The 20,194-nt window shown below is 48.8% G+C and overlaps 1 protein-coding gene across 1 annotated transcript in view; it reads right to left on the bottom strand.

Annotated features, from left to right (window-relative positions):
- SLC25A48 (solute carrier family 25 member 48) overlaps window positions 1-20,194 on the bottom strand; it is a 38,403-nt gene that overhangs the window by 8,259 nt on the left and 9,950 nt on the right. The window contains exons 4-6 of the mRNA XM_060091958.1: window positions 19,872-20,130; window positions 4,557-4,814; window positions 1,894-2,027 (exon numbers count right to left, since the gene is read on the bottom strand). Of these exons, the coding sequence (XP_059947941.1) occupies window positions 1,894-2,027; window positions 4,557-4,814; window positions 19,872-20,130 (651 nt within the window). The remainder of the gene's footprint in view (window positions 1-1,893; window positions 2,028-4,556; window positions 4,815-19,871; window positions 20,131-20,194) is intronic.

Here is a 20,194-nt window from a genome sequence, read left to right as displayed (position 1 = left end):
CCTCTATAAGACTTTCAGCAGATTACTCATCAGAAACTTTAACAGCCAGAAGGCAATGGGTGAATATATCCAAAGTGCTGAAAGAAAAAAAAACAAAACTGTCAACAAAGGATTCTATATCCAGAAAAACTACCCTTCAAGAGTGAGAGAGAAATCAAGACATTCCCAGATAAACAAAAGCTGAAGGAGTTCATTACCATTAGATCTACCCTGTAAGAAATGCTCAAGAGAGCCCTGCAGGCTGAAATAAAATCACTAGACAGTAACTTGAAGCTGTATGAAGAGATATTGTAAAAATCTCACAAAAGGTAAATAGATGGGGAGAGTGACACTAGCATCATGGCAGCCCAAAATGTCCCTTATTTTGTCCTCACTTCAACAACAAAAATTCAGCCTCCATCCACGAACAAAAGTGCCTCTGTGGGAGTTGTGGGATCTAGCACCATACACCAAGGGACCCAAGAGGAGTCTTGCCCACCTGTGCATCAGCTAATAGGCAGACAGCCCTCAGTACTGGCAGTGAAACCTGCAGTAGCCTGTGAATTGGCTCCAGCCACTCTTGGCTGTAGTCCAGGAGCAGCTGGAGAACAGACTTGGGAGGTCACACACAGATGAGAGAGCCTTTGTGGAAGTCCAGGTTTCCAGAGGAGAAGCTCTGGCACTCCATTGGAGCAAAAAAACAGAAGTTTGGACACACTGGAGTGGCAGTTAGTAAGGATTGGAGGGCTTGGGATGAGGCAGTCACGTGAGATAAGGCCCAGAGGTCAGTGGTAACATTAACACTAATAAAACTACTAATACTAATGCTAATGCTAAACAGATGACCCTTTCTAAATGTTCTCTATGTGTTATACATTAAACTGAGCACTTTTTATATGCCTAATTTAGTTTAACCTACAAATATCTCTGCTGTTCATGGTAGGGGTGATTATCATTGGAGAAATTGAGGCCTGGAGAGGGGAAGCTTGCCTGGATTCCCCCAGTTCACAAGTAGCCAGGCCTGGCTTTGCACTCAAGTCTGCTGACTCTAAGAGGCATGCGAAGAAAGCCAGGGGGGGCTTCCCTGGTGGTGCAGTGGTTGAGAGTCCACCTGCCGATGCAGGGGACATGGGTTCGTGCCCTGGTCCAGGAAGATCCCACATGCCGCAGAGCGGCTGGGCTTGTGAGCCATGGCTGCGTACCACAAAAAAAAAAAAAGAAAAAGAAAGAAAGCCAGGGGCCCATTTGAGGAAGAGCAAGCATGAGGGTACTAGGGGGTATAGTGGGAGGCAAGATAGATGGGGATGTTTATAACTTTGGACACTACATGTGGAAACCTGATCTTCATTCTGAGATCGTTTAGAGGCAAGTAGAGGCTTGGGTTTAGGATAAGCCCTTTAGGTTCAGGAGAAGGAAGACAAGGCCAGGCTAGAGGCTGCCTCAGTAGCCAAGACCAGAGGTGATGGGGTCTGGACTTGTGTGGGGTGGAAAGCAGAAGAGAGATCAGGGAATTGGAACCTGCAAGATGTGATGATTGAGGTGGTTCTGGGAATCCCCACTTATAGGAGGGGTGAGGCTGAGGTGCTGAGCAGGGAGTGAGGAGGGAGCTCCTAGCCTTTCTGGATGAGGAGGCCAGCTTTGGTAACACAGATGTGGGTCCAGACCCCGGCTCTGCCACATACCAGCTGTGTGACCTCAGGTAGGTTACCGGTCCTCTCTGAACCCATCAGCTGGGTGCACACCCACTTCTTCCTCCAGGCCGGGGCTAGGACTGGATGAAACAAGTGCTTCATAATTTAACTGCCAGCACCTCGGTTTCCTGAGTCCCTTCTCTGTAGTCTCACATCTTCCAAAATCTCTGACCCTACCTTCCAGGGACTGACACTGACCCTGCATGACTGCTGTGGGGCTTACTTTAAGACCTTCCTTCTGGTAACTCTGGGAGATACAGTCCAGGACACCTTTGTATTTGTTTACATAAACCCCGTCAGCTTGCAGTCGACTCTTCACGACATCCATAGGAGTTGCTGTCCCCCAAGAAATTGCTCCTGTTAAGAGAGAGACAAATAGGTATCAGGGGCTGGCTGGTTGGGGTCTGGAGGGGACCCGGCTCCCTGCAGATTTCCACCATTCAGAGGCTTAATATGCTGCTGGGGGACGTGGAAAGAGCTCAAGGTCAGGACCTATGAAGGGGGTTCTTGATTCTCCCTCACCACTTGCTGTGGGACTTTGCAGAAGTCTCCTGCCACCTCTAGGCCTTGGGTTTGTCTTCTGTAAAATGGGCCAGCAGTACCTATCTTCATGGGGTTGCTATGAGGACAAATAACCTGATGCATGTGAAGCATTTAGCACAGTTCCAGGTCCATCGCTAGTGCTTCCTAAGCAGAAAGCTTTATTAGCAGCTTTTATTGGAGGAACAGGAACAGGCCCCATAGTACTTTCCGGGCACAGGGGAGGGAGATCAGGGTGAGGCCTGAGGCTGAAGGCTGGCAGCTCCCCAGAGGCAGGATTTACTCTGAACATGAAGAAGATGCTAAACAAACACTTTCAGATAGCCTGCTTGCCAAGGAAGGGTCAGCTGAGGGACTGCAGAGAAGAGCAGGGGCAGGTCTTTTAAAAGCTCTTATCTTTTCCAGTGATGTGGAATAGAAGCCTTAGGACCATGTGCCACTGGGTCATCTTCATTGGATAAGTTCAGGTGTCCTGGTTTGAGTACTTTGTGACTTTAAGGGACTCTAAGAAAACAACGCCAGGTTATTGTATAAACAGAGAAATTGGCACATTCTTTGATGGGGAGAGAAAAACAAACCGATGCCAAAGTCCAAGGCAGCTGGTTTGCAACGTTTTGTAACTGCTGCCCAGCGGCTCCCAAAAGAGGCCTTAGCCTGTCCCCAGCCCCCTTCCCATCCCAGCCTCCTGCCCTTGGTCCTCTGGGAGACCTCTGGACCTCTCCTCCCTCCTGCCTTCTTCCAGGATAAATGGGGCCGCTTTCCCTGGAGTCAGCCCAGGTGCTGCCCTGGCACACTCCCCTGTTCTCAGCCCATGGGCGAGGGTATTTCAAAACCAGGTTTGACTGCCAGGCCACACACATCTGCTCTCACCAGAAATGAGAGAAGCTGGGGCCTGTTTGCCTTCTCAGTCAAGAAGTACTTATCGAGCACTTACTGGGAGCTGGCACAGGCCAGGCCTCAGGCACAAGGCAGGAAACGGGAACACTGGGGTCTGGTGGCTAAGATGTGGGCTCTGTTATGTGTTTCCTAAGTTTCAAGCACAGCTGATTAGATGAGGAGGAGGAGGAGGAATGACAATTTTCTTCTGTCCAGTGGATCTTTCCCATCAGCATCAAACATACCATGTTACCTGTCTTTTTAAAAAAATTTTTACTGGAGTTTGGTTGCTTTACAATGTTGTGTTAGCCTCCACTGCAGAACAAAATAAATCAGCCATACACATACAGACATCTCCTCCCTTTTGGACTTCCCTCCCATTTAGGTTACCACCATGCATTAGATAGAGTTCCCTGTGCTATACAGTATGTTCCCATCAGTTACCCGCCTTCTTGAGAAGCAATCCTCTCTTGACTTCTGTACCCCTCTCTGACTATAGCTGTGTTTCTCTCTTTCCCCATACAGCACATTCAAATCTCTCAGAAGTGTTGTTTGTACTTGGGTTCTCCAATTTCTTTCATCCCATTCTCTCTTGATCCCACTTCAATCAGGTTTTCATACCTTCATCTTCATCAAAATGGGTCTTGTCAAAGTCCCTGGTGACCTATGCATTGCTAAATCCAAGCAGTGGGAATAGCAAGTGCAAAGGCCCTGTGGTGGGGAGAGAGCCAGGCACGGTCAAGTTGCAGGAAAGAGACCAGTGTGGCTGGAGCAGAGCAAAGTAAGGGGACGGTAGCAAAAAAATGAGTGCAGAAGGGTAACAGGCAGCTGGAATGCTGATGGTCTTGAAACCATTGCAAGGTCACTGACTTTTACCCAAAGTGAAATGGGGATGCAGCGTGGGTTCTGAGTAAGGAGGTTAAGTAACCAGTCCATGGTCACAAAATGACTAAGTGTGGATTTGAACTTGGATCTTTCTGACTGCAGAGTCCCTACTATACTATCTACATTAGCTGTGTGACCTTGAGTTGGTCACACTGAACCTGTTTTCTCACATGAAAAACGGGGAGACTGATTCCTACCTTCTGGGGCTAATGAAAATCTCACATTGGAAAGGTCTGCAGGGTGCCAGTATTCAAAAAAGGTGAGCCATGATAACAGATTTTCTTTTCAAAGCTCAGTGGTACCTGACACAGAGCAAGTGCTCAAAATATACCTTCCAGCTGAAAGCTGCAAGAGTCCAAATAGGGACTCAGAGAGAAGGGGATGGGAGAAAGAGGGGGGACCATTCCCCATTCCTAGCCCTTCGTCTGCCTGGTGAGGTCTGGCCATAGCAGGTACTTAGAATTGTTGGATGAGTGGCTGGATGAACCCTGCCCTTCCCCAGGGCTGAGAAGGGCATGGTAGGCTCCCCAGCTGTCTTGCTGCCGTGGTCAGCATGGGGGCAGGAATCAGCAATGCCGCCCTTACCTGCCATGCCGCCTGCCAGCCACACAGCACAGGGGCTGGGGCCTGTGTGGGCCTCGGGCGTAATCAAGTCACTCAGGAACACATAAGGGATGAAGTAGAGGCAGTAGCCCGGGACGTCCCGCAGCAGCATGGCACTGGCGCCCCGGTAGAGCCCTGCCAGGCCTTCAGTCCGCACGATGGTTATGATGCAATGCACAGGCCCCTGGTAGGCTGGCTGCTCCCCAAGAGCTGCCACCCTGGGCTTCAAACCAAGGTTGGCTGCAAAGACAGGGCAAAAAGATGGCAAGTGACCTGGGGGCAAGAGAATGACCATTGTCTGGCATTGGAGTCAGCCCAGCCCATTGACAGTTCCCACTCACGTCACCAATTGATTTTTACCAAAACTTCTGACCGTCTTGGCAACTCAAACGGGGATTTTGAAGTCCCAACAGGGAGCTCCTGCCAGCATGTGCAGCCAGACTGGACAAAATCCCAGCCAGGTGATAAAGCACCTGTCGCCTTAGAATGCTCAGAGGTTCTCGGTCAACCATCACTATGTCTTTTTGAGTAGATGTGACTGCACAATGCCTTGGATCAAATATGCTGAGGCATACCAAGCTCCTTCTTGAAGCAGAGGCTGGAAAATCCAACACAGTGTGTGTGTGTGTGTGTGTGTGTGTGTGTGTGTGTGTGTGTGTGTGTGTGTGTGTGTGTGTGTACTCGTGCATAGTGTGGTAAAAAGTGTATGAGATTTGGACCCAGACTGTCCTGGTTCCAAATCCTGGCCCTGCTTACCAACTTTCTGACCTTGGTAAGCACCTTTTTAGCCTTTGTTTCCTTACCTTTGAAAAGGGGACAGGCCAATACTGTATTGTATACTTGAAAGTTGCTAAGAGAGCAGATCTTAAACATTCTCACCACATACACACACAAAATGGTAACTATATGAGGTGATGGATGTGTAAACTGACCTTATCTTGGTAATCATTTCACTATACATACATGTACCAAATCATCACATTGTGCACCCTAAACTTACACAAGGCTATATGTCAACTGTATCTCAATAAAGTTGGAAAATTGTATTTTTTAAATAAAAAAGAGAACAGGCTGTTGTGAGTATAAACAAGGTAATACTTATAAAGAGCTCAGCATGGTGCTAGGAACACTGTAGGGGTGCAATGTTATCACCAGATTATTACTGAGACCAAGTTGACTGGTGTGAGTTGGGTGCAGGACGCACTGGCTGGAGGGCTGGACATGTTCTCACTGACTCTCTCCAGCCCTGGCCAGGCTGTGCCCTGAAACAGCTGTAGGGCAGTACTGGTGCCACTGGCCCCTCAAAGCCCAGGGGCATAGGGTGCTGTCTCCTTAGCTGACCTCTGGGGTCTCTGCTGGCAGATTATCAGTTGTTATATCAGTAGCTTCTTTACAGGATGTGTGTAGCCAGCAAGTAGTGACTCTGTCTGTTCCTCTAATTCTTCCATCGGGCTTCTTCCATCTCCCTGCCTCATGCCTGTCTACTTTGCTATGGACCTTTCAGCACAGCTTTGACTCATGGCCAGAGAGACCTCCTAGTCCCAGTGCAGATACAGCAGACTCATGTTCAACTTTCCCTTCTTGAAGAACTAACATGACATGGCCAGGACAGAAACAGAATGAAGCTTGCCTATGACCACATGCGTATTTTGCCACCTGGGTTTAATTCCTGTAAGCACCCTCTCAATGGGGTTTTACACATGCTGGCTAAGAGACAGATCACTTTTGTTATACAGGTGAACATCCAAGCCCCCTACATAGCCCCATCTTTATCAAATGAAGGTTAGGAAAAAATACTCAGCTTCATGATGCCACAGTCCAAACCAGAGATTTAGGAGTAAGTACAACCTGTCCTTTTCACTCAACCCGGAAGTAGACGAGGTCCAAGGGGAGGTTCCTACTTGCCTGGAAAGTATGCTTGAACAAACTAATCTTGTATTTTCTTTCTATGTTGGGGGAACAGAGGCATCCTGGCCACGTGCATTAGGCCAACTACAACGTGGGCAGGAGGCTGAGTCTCATTCTATAGTCTATAGCAGGGAGTGAGCAGGGATGGTGGCCACTTTTAGGGGCACAGGGCCCTCTGAGCTCAGAGCAAGATCAGACACTGTGGTGTTTGAGAATCCACTGAGAGGTCACTGAACACCCCTTTCTCTCCCAAATCCACTATGATACCACCAGGGTCATCCTGGGAAATTTTGACGTTAGCCCACATAGATGTTAATTGTCCCAACATATTAACTTTGCCTGGGCCATGCTCATGTCAAAGTAGCAGTGATCTGTCCCAGGAGTCAAGGTTTTCATGAATCAACTGTGGGCATGATGTAGCTTTCAGAAGTTACTGATTGAAAGAGAATGTCCTGATAACATTCTGCTTGTTTGGGGGACAGATGTTGTAAAAAAACTTGTCCAACCTCCAACTGACTTTGTCAACAAAAAACCTGTACTTTTTTCCTTTTCTTTTCAGGATAAGCAATAAGGAAATTCTCTCACATTCTCCTAGGGTTGTAACATAAGCGATCTAGCTTCTACTGCTTGAAAATTATCCATTTACAATTATTACAGCAATAGAATTGTCATGGTGACCTGGAATACTGACACGAGTCTGAACTGGTGGCCAAGGCCTTCTGGACACAAGTTGATACTGTGGAGCCCTTGGAACTCCTTCCACCTCCCTCAACCCCAATATTTTTAAAGAAACTTTTTATTTGGAAATAATTTCAAATTTGCAAAAAAAAAAGTACAAAAAAGGAAAACTGTACACAGAACACCTTTACCCAGATTCACCTATTGTTAACATTTTACCTCATTTGTTTTATGGTTTGTATGCTGTCTCCCTCCCTCCCGCTCTTCTCCCACTCCGCCCCCTACTTTTCACTCAAACATGTGTGTGCAATTAAACTGAACAGATGCCTTTGTCCCAGGGCCTAAACTTTGCCTGGGCCATGTTCATCTCCAGGTAACAGTGACCTGACTTGGAGTCAGTGTTTTCATGAATCAGCTGTGGGTACAATGTGGCTTTCAGGAGTTACTGATAGAAGGAGAGAATCTGATAAAATTGGAAAAACACTTGGCCAAACGAGAACCGGCCTTGACATCAAGACCCAAACCAGAACCAAATCTGTACTTTCATTTTTTTCTCCCAAAATAAGCAATAAGGAAATTCTTTTGCACACACATGCATACATAATTTTATTCTCTGACCCATTTCAGGGTGAGTTACATACAAAATGGTCCTTTGCCCCTAAATACTTCAGTCTGTGTTTCCTAAGACTCGGGATACCATTCTACATACTGTGGGACAACAGCCTGGTTCATAATCTACATGGACAATACTTGTATCTAATGTACTGTCTATGCTCATACCTTCCTGTGATCTCATGCTGACCTTTAGAGTGTTCCTCCCCAACCCCCAGGACAGGATCCAGTCTATCATGTATTATATTTAGTTGTCATGTCTCTTTAGCTTCCTTTCATTTGGAGCATTTCCACGGCCTTTCTTTGTTTTTTTTAATGACACTGCCATTTTTCAAGACTACACCACCCCCTTTCTTGTTAACAGAACTTTCCTTATCTGAGATTTGTTTGATGTGTCCTTGTTATTACATTGAGATGATGCATTCTTGGCTGGACTTCTTCCCTGTTCTTAAGTCTCACCTTTTTTCCCATGAAGACCAATCACTCTTAATAGCCCTTGTCTTCTCCTCTGGCCTCCTCTGCCTGTTTTTATTAGTTTGTTTTTTAACTGAGGTATAATTTACATTCCATAAAAGGTGTAGCTTGTAAGTGCACAGTTGGTGAGTTCTGACCATGGCATGCACCAGACACCATATCCTACTGAGAAAATGATGTCTTAGACTTGAAATAAACTGTTTTGGTCACTCAGGCAGAGCAAAGAAGCCTACCTAGCCTCTCCTGCTTTTCAAGGCAAAAGGATTCTGTGACATCAATGACGTGTCACTCAATGAGAAGCAAATCTCTTTTGGGTGACAGTAGTTATGGGCCCACCTACTTTAGCAATAGTGGTATGGACAATTCATAAGGGACCACAAGGCAGAAGACTGCTGGGATTCTGATCAATTGCTCAGACCACAAGATGCTCTGTGGCTCAGCTGGGGAAGGAGTTGCCCAGGAGCCTTGGCAGCTAGACTTAGAAAAGCGCCGAATCAGAGCTTCTGGTAAATCTAGCAGTGGACCAAATTTAGTTTGTGTAAAACAAATTTTGGTGACCCTTAACAACTGACTTGGGAGGTTGCTGGCAAGCAGCTCTTGGAAATATGTGTAACTGATACATGTGGATTTGTCTTTGTGCAAGGAACCCAAGGAAGGAAGTAGGCACCCTCCTCACACTGAACCACTGCCCCTCAGCCTGTTGTTCTGGAACCTTCAGGGCTTTGGCTTGGGGTGCACACATGCAAGTGAAGGGTTCACATTAGGTATATTTCCTTCTAGAATGAAATGTATTTAGTTTCTCTAATGAGAATTTTTTGTTCTAAAATGAGGATAAGATGATGAATCAAATTTTGATTATTTCTTATCATGAGCACTTTGCCATTAAGGCCATTTTTTGCTGTACTCTCTAAATCAAGAGTCTTTTACTATGGTAGGTAGAGTTACACTCAGGATGCCTGTGGTTTTCTTTGTTTTCCCAAATTCATTTAGGGTCAACTCAAGCACCCTACACCAAGACGAGCAGGATGTTCAACGTTGATAAAATTGCCCCCCACCCTGCTCCTAACCTTCACCTAGGAGCTTAGGAAGGCCTACACAGTTCTAAAAGGACCCCTCCTCCGGGCTCCCCTGCCTGGTCCAGCTCAGTCCCCACAGCACACACTGTGGCTGTCTGGCTCCACCGCTCAGCAGCAGTGTCTGGTGCCTTGCTTGCTGGCTCCTGCCTGGGCCAGGAGGTCCCTCTGTAGGCAGGTGCCTCTGCAGGGAGCTCTGCAGAGAGTACAGGTGTCCAGGTTTGGCCAGTTCTAACAGGTACACATGCAGCCACTCCTTGGGGGGTCCTCCTACCTCAGAGAGGCTTCACTGGCTCGGATGCAGGCTGAGGTCCCCACAGATCAGCCACTAGTGCCCCTCTTCTCAGAACCCAGGGTCCTGCCACTGCATCCCACTGTACCCTTCCCAGACACAAACACAAACAAGTTTCACTTCTTTCCTTTTTCAGGCAATGCTGTTCAATTTCTTCAGTGGGTCATGACCTTGGAAACAGGAAAGTCAGCTGAAACACAGTGACTGGTCACTGATCCACTGAGGTAAGGAGGGCCCAGGCCTCAGGAGCCTCTCTGGAAGGGAGAGTGCCACCAGTCCTCCTCTGTGTGCCTATGTTAGGGTGGGGTGGAAATACAACATCATTTCTCAACAGGTCACTTTCTCCAGAAAATCCTTAACAAGTCTGCCACCCACTGATGAAGCCCTGCTGGTCCCCAGTTAGCAATGTGTAGGCTCACCAAGTGTTCTGTGCTCGAATGCCTCTGGGCCAGCAGGCTCTCAAATGGAAGGGGGCAGCATGGGGTTATTTCAAGGGACCCACCAATCCACAAGCATTATAGATTGACAGAATTCCTAAAATATCTCACATACATGTCTGGCCATTTTTCTCATATGTGTAGGTGCTATTGTGGGAACACAATAACAATTACTTAAATACACTGATGATCCATGGTAGCTTCTTGTCATATGTGTTTTCTTAATCTGTGGACATAAAGTAAACAGCTGTTCTCTGGGTTGGTCTCCATTTTATATATTTAAAAGGTACTCGTAGAAAAAGCTGGGACCCCTAGTCCATGCCAAGGCTGTACCCCCTATCATGGTCTGTCCTGGCTGCTGCTGTTTTCTGAGCATGTTGTTTTGCCTTAACCTGTTCAATGAGTTTCCTGATGATAGGAATCACACACTGTGGCCTGTCCCAGGCACTGTGGCCCTGTGCCTGACACTGTGGTCCTTCTGTGTCTCAACATCCATTCAGTTAACACTTGAGCATCTGATCGGCAGCTCTAGCACCGGGGCCTCCCAAAGCTTTCACCTCCTGTGTTCGGCATTCCTCCAAGCCCAGCCCTGTCTGGTCCTTGTGCCAGAGACTATAGGTGCTAAAAGAAACTTCCAAATCATAAACTGCCACACTTGTCGAAGATGCTATGGAAGCATCCAGTAATGTGGATGGACATCTTCCAACAAACAGGTTGGGTATAACCTCTGTGGTTTGGGTTTGAACAAGCTGAGGGATCCCTCAGTTCACTTCCCCAGGGTATTACCAACGGGGAAGCTCTGGCCCAGTTCCTGTTTCTAAAGAGTCCAGCAGTTTTCTCATGATCTAAACAGTCCATGACAGGCAGATGGTTTAGTAGAAAGAGCCCTGGATTAGGAGCAGCTGGGATTTGCTCTGTTGCTCAGCTGCTATTTACTGTACAACCTGGTGCAAAGGACTCAACCACACTGGGCTGCAGTTTCCTCATCATACACAAAAGGGGAAGAATCAGTGGCCTGTCCACATCATTTGGCTTTTGTGAAAATTAATTGAGAATGTTGGCAAATGTACTTTACTAAAATGTGTGTTGTGCAAATGTACTTTACTTGAGGCAAACAGTTATCATTCCTGTCTTTATTACCTCGCCCTGATGTGACTTCAGATTCCCGAAGTGCTGGACCTGCGAATCTCAGGCAGCCATGCCCTGCTGTCACCTTCCATGACCTGCCAAGCCTACTGTGGAAAGACTGTAGAGATCGATCCAGCTCTGAGAACTACCAACACTAGTGTCAAGTCTAGAAATCAGGACAATATTTGCCCTTGTCAATTGATTCAAAGAACAAATGGATGTGTCCCCACTGTACGTAACTTACACAATGGTGCGTTAGGTTGTGTACACCTTCATTAATCTTGGCAAGCTATGTGGGACCACAGTTTGAAACATATTCAGTCACAGTGTCCAGAACTCAAGGGCGCCCTTGAACTGCATGGCTATATGCCTGGCCTCTTCACAAACCTCCTCCCTCCGCTTTTGGGCTGCCATTGCTCCAGCCCTCACTTCCTACTGGCACACAGCCTACTTGAGAAGAAGGCACCGACTGTATGGTCCTGGCTAGTTTCCAGGTTTTTGTGCCCCTTATCACATTCCAAGGGTTCCTGCCTTCCCAGAGGCTTTCTTCTTTAGGAACTGAATGGAGCAATGTGTATCTCTTTACGGAGCTTAGCATCAATAATTCCTGCCCTGAACTAGGAAATTCTTAGAAAGTCCACTGTATCAAAAGGCTAACCTGCCTGGAGATAAGTATGCTTCTTGGCAGCCACACATCTTTATGGGAGCAATAAAACTGTGTTGCCAAAGAGACAAACTGATGTAGTCAGGGCCTCTGAGGCACAGTTGTTGACCTTCTCAGCCAGACATTTCAGAAGATCCAGGGAGAAATGGTTTCGCCCCATTTTGTCATCATGCAGATTCTTGAGCTCAGACGGCCTTTGTGTTCAGGTGTGTGGCTGATGATCTTACTTGCCCAGATCACCCCTCAGCTGGCACTCCCACTGCTACCATCCAGTCCAGCTTGTCCCCTCTCGGCACGTCCAGATATTAGGACCTTCTCCTCCTCGAATCCTGGCCACACTCTGTCCCTTTCATTCCATCAGATTATCTTAAGTATGGTAGAGTCAGGCTTCCTCAACTTCCTTCCTCTTGCTTCAAAATTCTCTCACAATTGCCTCTTTCCTTCTCCCCTCCCAACTTGGAAAAGAAAGTCTTTTTCCTTCTTTACCCATTGGTCTCCGTCCCCACTGTCACCCTGACTTCAGCAACTCTCCCTTCTTCCCTCTCCTTCTCCACGTTGGTGACACGAGTCTCTCAGGACTGTGTTCCCAGGGTGTGGAGCTGTATGGCCCGGGGTGGAACAGCCCAGGGAGCCAGGACAAGTCACTTAAGCCCAGCCTCAGTTTCCCCACCTGTCAAATGGAGAATGACAGTGCAAATTTCACAGAGTTGCTGTGGTGAGTGAATCACGGGATTTGTGTTAGCACAGAGCACACGGCTGGGGCGCAATACTTGTTAACTACAGCTATTAGCATCAGTATAGCTCCCTCCCAAACTTCCTTTACAGCGTTTTCTCATTGACGTCTACCCTGGTCTTACTGCAGCTCACCTTGGCATTTGCATCTAACGCCATGACTTCAGCTATCACTTCTATGTCTGTCACACCCATCTAGACCTCCAGCCCTGACATTCCGTTTGCAGTCCCTCCCTCAACAGGAACCAAGGTCAAGTCCCCACAGTTCTCACTCGAGCCTACCCCTCCAGCCAGGGTCCAAACCAGCAGCAGCAACGATGAGTATGTGTGCTCACCCACTCCACGCCAAGCTCTGTCTTGCATGCTTCATCTGCTGGTTAATTCCCCGAGTGGGAGGTACCACCTCCCTCATCGCCAACCAACTTTGAAATCCTGGGTCATTTTCGACACCTTCCTCTCTCCTGCTTGGCCTGTTGGTTCTACATCATCAATGCCTTTTCCATCTGCCGCTCCCCTCTACTCCCAAAGCCCACGGCCCTGGGTCCGGCGTTCCCAGCCTCTCGCCGGGTCTGTGGAGCAGCCTCCAAATCAGCCTCCTCACCTCTACTATTCCCACCCCCTTCCATCCCTTCTGAAGGCCAGGTTCACTTCCTACCACACAGCTCTGCTCATGCTCAGGTCATGCTGCTGTCCAAGATGCTCCACTGCCTGCAGAATAGAAAGGAGACCCATACTCCAAGCTCTTCACAACTGACCCTGCATCTTTCACCCCTCCCCCCTCATCCTGCCACATGCTTGCCTTTCCTGCCACTGACTCTTTTTTTTTTAAGATCTTTTTTAACGTGGACCATTTTTTAGCATCTTTATTGCAGTATAACTGCTTTACAATGGTGTGTTAGTTTCTGCTTTATAACAAAGTGAATCATCTATACATATACATATATCCCCATATCTTCTCCCTCCTGCATCTCTCTCCCTCCCTCCCTATCCCACCCCTCTAGGTGGTCACAAAGCACCGAGCTTATCTCCCTGTGCTATGCGGCTGCTTCCCACTAGCTATCTATTTTACATTTGGTAGTGTATATAAGTCCATGCCACTCCCTCACTTCGAATGTGGACCAGTTTTAAAGCCTTTATTGAATTTGTTACAATATTGCTTCTGTTTTATGTTTTGGCTTTTCAGTTGCAAGACATGTGGGATCTTAGCTCCCCGACCAGGGATCGAACCCGCACCCCCTGCACTGGAAGGTGAAGTCTTAACCACTGGACCACCAGGGAAGTCCCCTGCCACTGACTCTTCCCTTACATCGTTTCTCAGTCTGAAACACCTCTCCCTCCCTACATCCCCACCTCCAAATCCTAGCCAGTATTCAAACACCCAATCAATAGCCACTTCCTCTCTGGAGACTTCCCAGTCTGCAGAGCCAGATTCTGAGGTTCCAGAGCCTTCCTGGGGCCCTTCTCATTCTGGTGCACACCTGATTCCCCACCAGACTGAGTGCTCCATGAAGGCAGGGGCTGTGCGTGTCTGATACCTGATTTACCTACTCTGCTTGGCTCAGAGCAGGGCCTCGGGAAATGCTAGTGAATGAATGAATCAGAGTGAATTCAATCAAGTGTAACCCTCAGCCCTTTGCCTCCAACTGGGCCCGGTGAAATTACTATGACGGTCAGCACAGAGTTAATGCTGAGTCCTCCTCTGATTCCCCAAACTCTGGCCTCCTGTGGTGTTGAGGGCTTTGTGATCTGCACATTAATTAGGCTCTTAATGAAAACACAGACCTGAAAGCTCCCAGATGGGGGAGGAGTGAGTGTCATTGGCCACCGGGCTCCAGGATGTGACTTGGCCCAGGCAGCAGAGGGACCTCACCCCTGAATTCCAGCTTGGGCCCTGCAGGGTGCCTAGTGAGGCTCATGCCTGGGTGAAGGGTAATGATCACTTGAAAATGGCACCTTCACAGGCACCTTACTGTCAAGGCCAGATCTGAATTAATTCAGGCCAAGTGACAGAGGCCCCGGGAGAAAACCTCCGTGAAGTTGGAAGAGTTTTCATGAGGATAACTGCCATCTAGCATGTACTGGTAGGCAGCGCCAAACGGACACTCCCTTTAAACTTTAGCAACTGCCTATGTAATTTGGTAAAACCCCTCTGTATAACAAATTTCACAATACGTACCAAGAATCTTAAAAATGACTGTACTTTTTGACCCAGTCACGAATCAAAGAGCCCACACATTTAGGGAAATGACTGTAAATGAAGGCAGCTCTTTATGGACAAATTTGCTGATCACATCACTATTTTTAGAAGAGGAAAAACTGTAAACAGCCTAAATGTTCACTTGTAGGAAGACTTCTAAATAATAAGTTTAATTGCATAGCTAACATTTATTTCGTGTTTTCAATGTACCGGACATTGTGCTAAGACCTTCCTGAGTTACATGTTATCCCATCCCATCCCAGTTATGAAGGAGTTACTCCTATTACACCTTTTATGCAGATGAGTAAACAGGCTTGGCAATAACAGGTGGAGGTAAGATTAGAAGCAGGTGGCCTAACTCCAGAAACTGAATTCTTACTACACTGTATCATCCCTCTCAAAATGTGTGTGTGTGTGTGTGTGCGTGCATGTGTTTATTTGATGGAATATTGTACATTTATTTTAAATATTATCCATCTATTTTAATTTTATAATTCTATTTTAGTAACATGGAAGATGCTTCTGTTTCACATTGAATTAAGAACAGGGTGTGAAACTGTCTATATAAGTACAACCTCTTAAAACATTTAATCCATGCATATAGAACAGGAAAAGGAAACATATTAATGTGTTAACGGTGACTGTATTTGGGTGGATGGGCGCTTTCTCCTTCCACATTCAGACAGTCAGGATGAACTCAATGGTTTTATATTTGCACGTCTCCAACGTGGCGTAGTCTCTCATAGCCCATTGTCACCACCCGGGAAGTGGACTGGAAGTTCTGGGGTAAAGCCACAAGCCATGAGCAAACCCACAAGCCCTGCACAGGGTAGCCTGCAATTACCCATCTCAGCCCAGTTATCAGGGAAAGCGGGCCTGACTCCGAGAACAGACCACAGACCACAAGCTCACAGCCAACCACAGCCCCACACTGTCCAGCCCACACAATGCTTTGGGCTGCATGGTGTTACGTTAGTTTGTGTTTGGTTTTGTTTTGACTTGAATTATCTGACAATTTCCAGTTGGAAGACCCTGGGAAAATCTAGCTTTCTGCCTTCTCTTAAAAAGCAGAAGATCCAGGCCATGTGGCAACAGTCAGCCGGAGCAGGGTTGCAGCCACCCCTCCCACAGGATCTGGGCAGCTTGCAACTGTGCGTACCACTCCCGACTGCCTTCCCAGCACCGAGGCTGACACATGTGCTTGAACTGCTGTGTATCTAACAGCAGAGTGATATGGAAAGTGAAGTATGTTCTGTGTTTCAATAAAAAGAGGAAAAACGAAACACAGGTTAGGAGGGCTGTAGGTGTCCAAAAAATGGAAAAGGGTACATTTTCCAGGTACCTGTGCTTACTTATGTTACCTTCCTGGTCCCAGTGAGTCTTTGAGTTTTCTATCTCTGGCCTAGAGGGTTCCCGAGGAACAAGTGAAAGGTAACTACATGCTTCCTCATCTTCTGGAGAGATTCCTGGCAGAAAGTACTGCCTGGTGACCCACTGCCTGCCTCCCATGCTTTATCCCCAATAGTTGATCCTGACCAGCGCCAAAGCCCTTTCCCCATGCATCTGGGGGGACAGGGGAAGGTAAGGAAGAGTGGGCCACACAGAGCGGAGCTGCCCAAAGCCACAGAATTCAGACCCATCCCTTGGAGCCCACAAGCTATGCCCGCTACTTGAACAATGTCATTTTGGAGACATGCTCCAAGTCCCCTTTCCTCCCTCAAAGTTTACAACTGGTTTCGTACGTGATGATTTTGTGCAAAGGCCCAGATATTACCAAAGTTGTTGTAGCCTCAGCTTCTACAAAACCCTGGGGCAGAGGCAGAAACAGCATCAGTGGGCTCTGAGTCAGTTGCCTGGGTCTGTATCCCAGCTCCACTTTCCACTAGGGCAGTGACCTCAGGCGGGTGATGGAATCTCTCTGTGCCTCAGTCTCCCCTTTGTAAATGTCTAGGAATTGGGTTGTCGTGAAGATTAAACACACACTAAGTTCTTCACACAGTGCCTGGCACATGGTGAGGGCTAAGTAAATACTGGCTGCTCGGCCCCCATGGCTGTGACTATGCTGGGTTAGTCCAGATCAGAGGCTCTAGGGGCACAGCTGAGGCGGACCCTCCAGTCTTGGTTTCTACCTTCCCTCTGCCCGCTCAGGTCAACCGTTTTGTGTCCGCACTGCCAGCTAAGCCCCTGGGATCAGGCGCTAATGACTTCGAGGGCTGAGAAAAATCTGTGTGCAGGGCCTCCCTTGGTCTCTTATTAAGAGCCTTCCCTGAGCTCCCCAAAGATCAGCTTCCTGGCACACTGGGGAAGACAGAACAAACACATTTTCATTTTCTGTTGCTGCCTCAAGCGGTTTACTTAAGAACCGGTTTCCTTCTGGCGCCATGCGGATGAACTTACAGCCTGAGGCCATGGTCCCGTCTGTACAGGAGCAGGGTCAAGGAACCACCTCCCGCTCTGAGATGCTGGAGGAGGACAGGGAGGGTACACCATCCCCATGTTCTCCCTGCTCAGAGGGCTTATCCAGGAAACAAGGCTCCAGAAGGGTCCCGACTTCCTGGACGGGCAGTTCTAGAGAGTCCCAGCCCAGGTGGGCTGTGCCTCAGGCTCCCATGGCCCAGGAGAGCAGGCATGGGTGGCCCTTGGTGCTGCCCTAACCAGGTGTACAGTCCTGACCTCTACGCTCTCTTTTCACCCCTCCCACCACCTGCCCCAGAGCCCTTCCTGACCCCCAGCCTGGCTGAGAGCCCAACCCACTCCGTGCTACCCACCCTAGTTGGAGTGGCCCAATTCCTGTCTGCCCGTCTGCTGGACAGAGCGCTACAAGAGGGATGGAGTCTTTTGTTCATCGCTGTGTCCCCAGCACCTAGCCCTGTGCCTGGCACACAGCAGGTACATAACTATTGTGTGTCGGGTAAATGAACAGGGCTAACAGTCATGCTGACTTCCCACTGTCGGGTGGATATTAAATGAGATGATGCACATACGGCGCTTAACACAGTGTCAGGACACGATGAACACTTAGCAACTTTGGCAGCTGCTAATGGAGGCTGCTCAGCTCCCTTAACGTGAGGCTCCTGCACACCCAGCGTTGGGGGCTTTCTTGCGTCTGGCTGTTCTGCTCTTATCCTTCCTCCAGTCTCCGGAGGCTTCTAGCCTGGCCTCAGGACCCCTGTAGCTCAGGCCTTAGCCCGCCAAGTCAGCCACCATTCTAGAACCCTCTGCAGGAAAAGTGTAGGTGGGCGAGGACAGAACAGAGAATGGAAGCAAACACTGTGAAGAAAGTTTACCAATTAACTTGCCTCCAAATGTCCCGGCATTTATTGAGAAACACCTTCCTTGGTGTCTAGGCTGGCTGAGGGCCCCCTCACACGTACACAAGCATGCCTACTCCTCTCTCTTCCCCTTCCATGGACAAGGTGCCCTGGTTGTGAAGGAGGTGGGGCTGCCCCCAGGAGCCTCATCACCGAGACTCTTGCAACATCTGGACCCCAAAGAGCTTTAAGGCTTATGGAGAGATTTTCTCTGCACCCTAGACTAACACAGCTTTTTGGAAGTAGACAGGGTAGCGCAAAAAACCAGCCTGGGGGCCAGGACTCCTGGGTTCTAGGCCTGTCCACGATGCCCTTCATTTCTCTACATCTTTGCTTTTGCCTCTGGGGTAGGACCAGATCAGCGAGCTTCAAACTCTTCTCAGAGGTGTGACCCTTTGGTCAAACTGAGCTGTACCAAGACACGATTCAGTATGTCAGGTAGATGGAGGTGAGGATCTGCCTGCCCCGTATCTCCCTGGGCGGCCCCCATGGGAGCATGCTCTGTGACCCTCTGGGTGAGCCAACCCGTTTGTTGCCTTGCATCTCCCCACATGCTGACAGGGACCATGAGCATCCAGCAGGTGTGACTCATTTTCTTGGGGTAGCAGGGACCCCTGTGAGGAGCATCAGCATTGTGCTCAGAGAGCGTGCAGACCTGCCCTAGACACCTCCCCGGCTGAGCAGGGAGTGCAGGCTGAATCGAGGAACCTGGGTTGGGCGCAGGAGAGGCACTGGCCTGGGCTGTCCTGAGTGAGCTTTTGGGGCTTCAGCCATGGGGCAGAGCCGACCCCTCGCCCCTGTGGGCAGAGGGTTCACATGGAGGCCATTCAGAAGGCTGCCAAGGAGAGGGGTCTTACCCATGAGATCTGTCAGATATATATCTGAGGTGATAGGAAGGACCTGGGATGTAATCCTTCCACTATACAGAAAGGAGACCGAGGCCCAGGAAGGGATAATATCTTCCCTGAGGAGACAGAGTAAAATGAGAGCCAAGGACCAAACCCCAAGGTATTGAAATTTGTCTAAGACCCCCAGCTCATCCTTCCTCTGGAGCTCGCACTTTCTACTCTGCACAGCAAGTGCCTTCCCATCCTTTCCATCCTCCTTCATCAAAACCGCTCCAGAGAAGAGTCAGAAACCTCTTTCCCAGCAGGGAGGAGATGACAGACCTAGCTCGCGGTGCAGGAGTAGCTACGTAGCACACAAGAAATGAAGCTCTAATGGAACATCAAGGGTGAGGGAGGGGCGGCCCGCTTCATGGCCCTGCAGCCAGTCCAGCTTGAGGCCTCCCTGGCTGCACTCCCTGGCGTGTGGGGGGCAGGTGTGGGTCTGAGACCTGGGCAGTCACACAGGGCCCCTCACTTGACAATGCTCTGCTGTTGTCCTTTTAAAATTCTTACTAATTTGTGATCAAGAGATTGCATTTTCATTTCACCCTGGGGGGCTGCAAGTTATGTAGCTGGTCCTGACTGCCCAATCATTAATTGTGTGTCCTTGAATAAGCATCTTAACCTCTGGGAGCTTCAGTTTTCTCACCTGTAAAATGGAAACAATCACAGCACCTGCCTCAGAGAATTGTGCTGAAGACGAATTAAGAGAACCCAGGCGGGGCTCTTTGCAAGCACCGAGCGCGTAGAAAATCCTTAACCAGTGAGAGTTACCACTATAGATAAAATGATTCAACATAGATGCCCTGCTCCATAAAAAGATTATTAACCAAATCCCAGACCTGGGAAACCAGGAAACGGTCACAGGTCCCCAGACACCAGGCCACCTCCCCTGGCCGCTTACCTTCCCGAAATGGCTGTGTTTGCATCTGCAGCCGGATCTTGATGAGGTCCACGGGTGCACCCAGCCCTACAGAGACCATGCCAGCCACCATGCTGGCCAGGAGCAGGTCAGACAGCACGCGGGGTGAGCCGGCCTCGGGCTCCTGGTACCGGTGGTGGCTGAGGAACCTCTGTGTGTTGCTGAAGACCCCAAACACCACTGAGTTGTAGACAGCGATGCTGGTGAGGGGGAAGGCCATGCCCTTGAAGAAGCCAAACACCTGTGGAGAGACCCAGGTGGAGGAAGCATGAGGGCCTATGCTGCCCTTGGTAGAGACCTTGCCC

Source organism: Mesoplodon densirostris, chromosome 3 (assembly GCF_025265405.1).
Source record: "Mesoplodon densirostris isolate mMesDen1 chromosome 3, mMesDen1 primary haplotype, whole genome shotgun sequence".
Lineage (NCBI taxonomy): Eukaryota > Metazoa > Chordata > Mammalia > Artiodactyla > Ziphiidae > Mesoplodon > Mesoplodon densirostris.
This window is presented reverse-complemented; position numbering and strand designations above follow the sequence as displayed.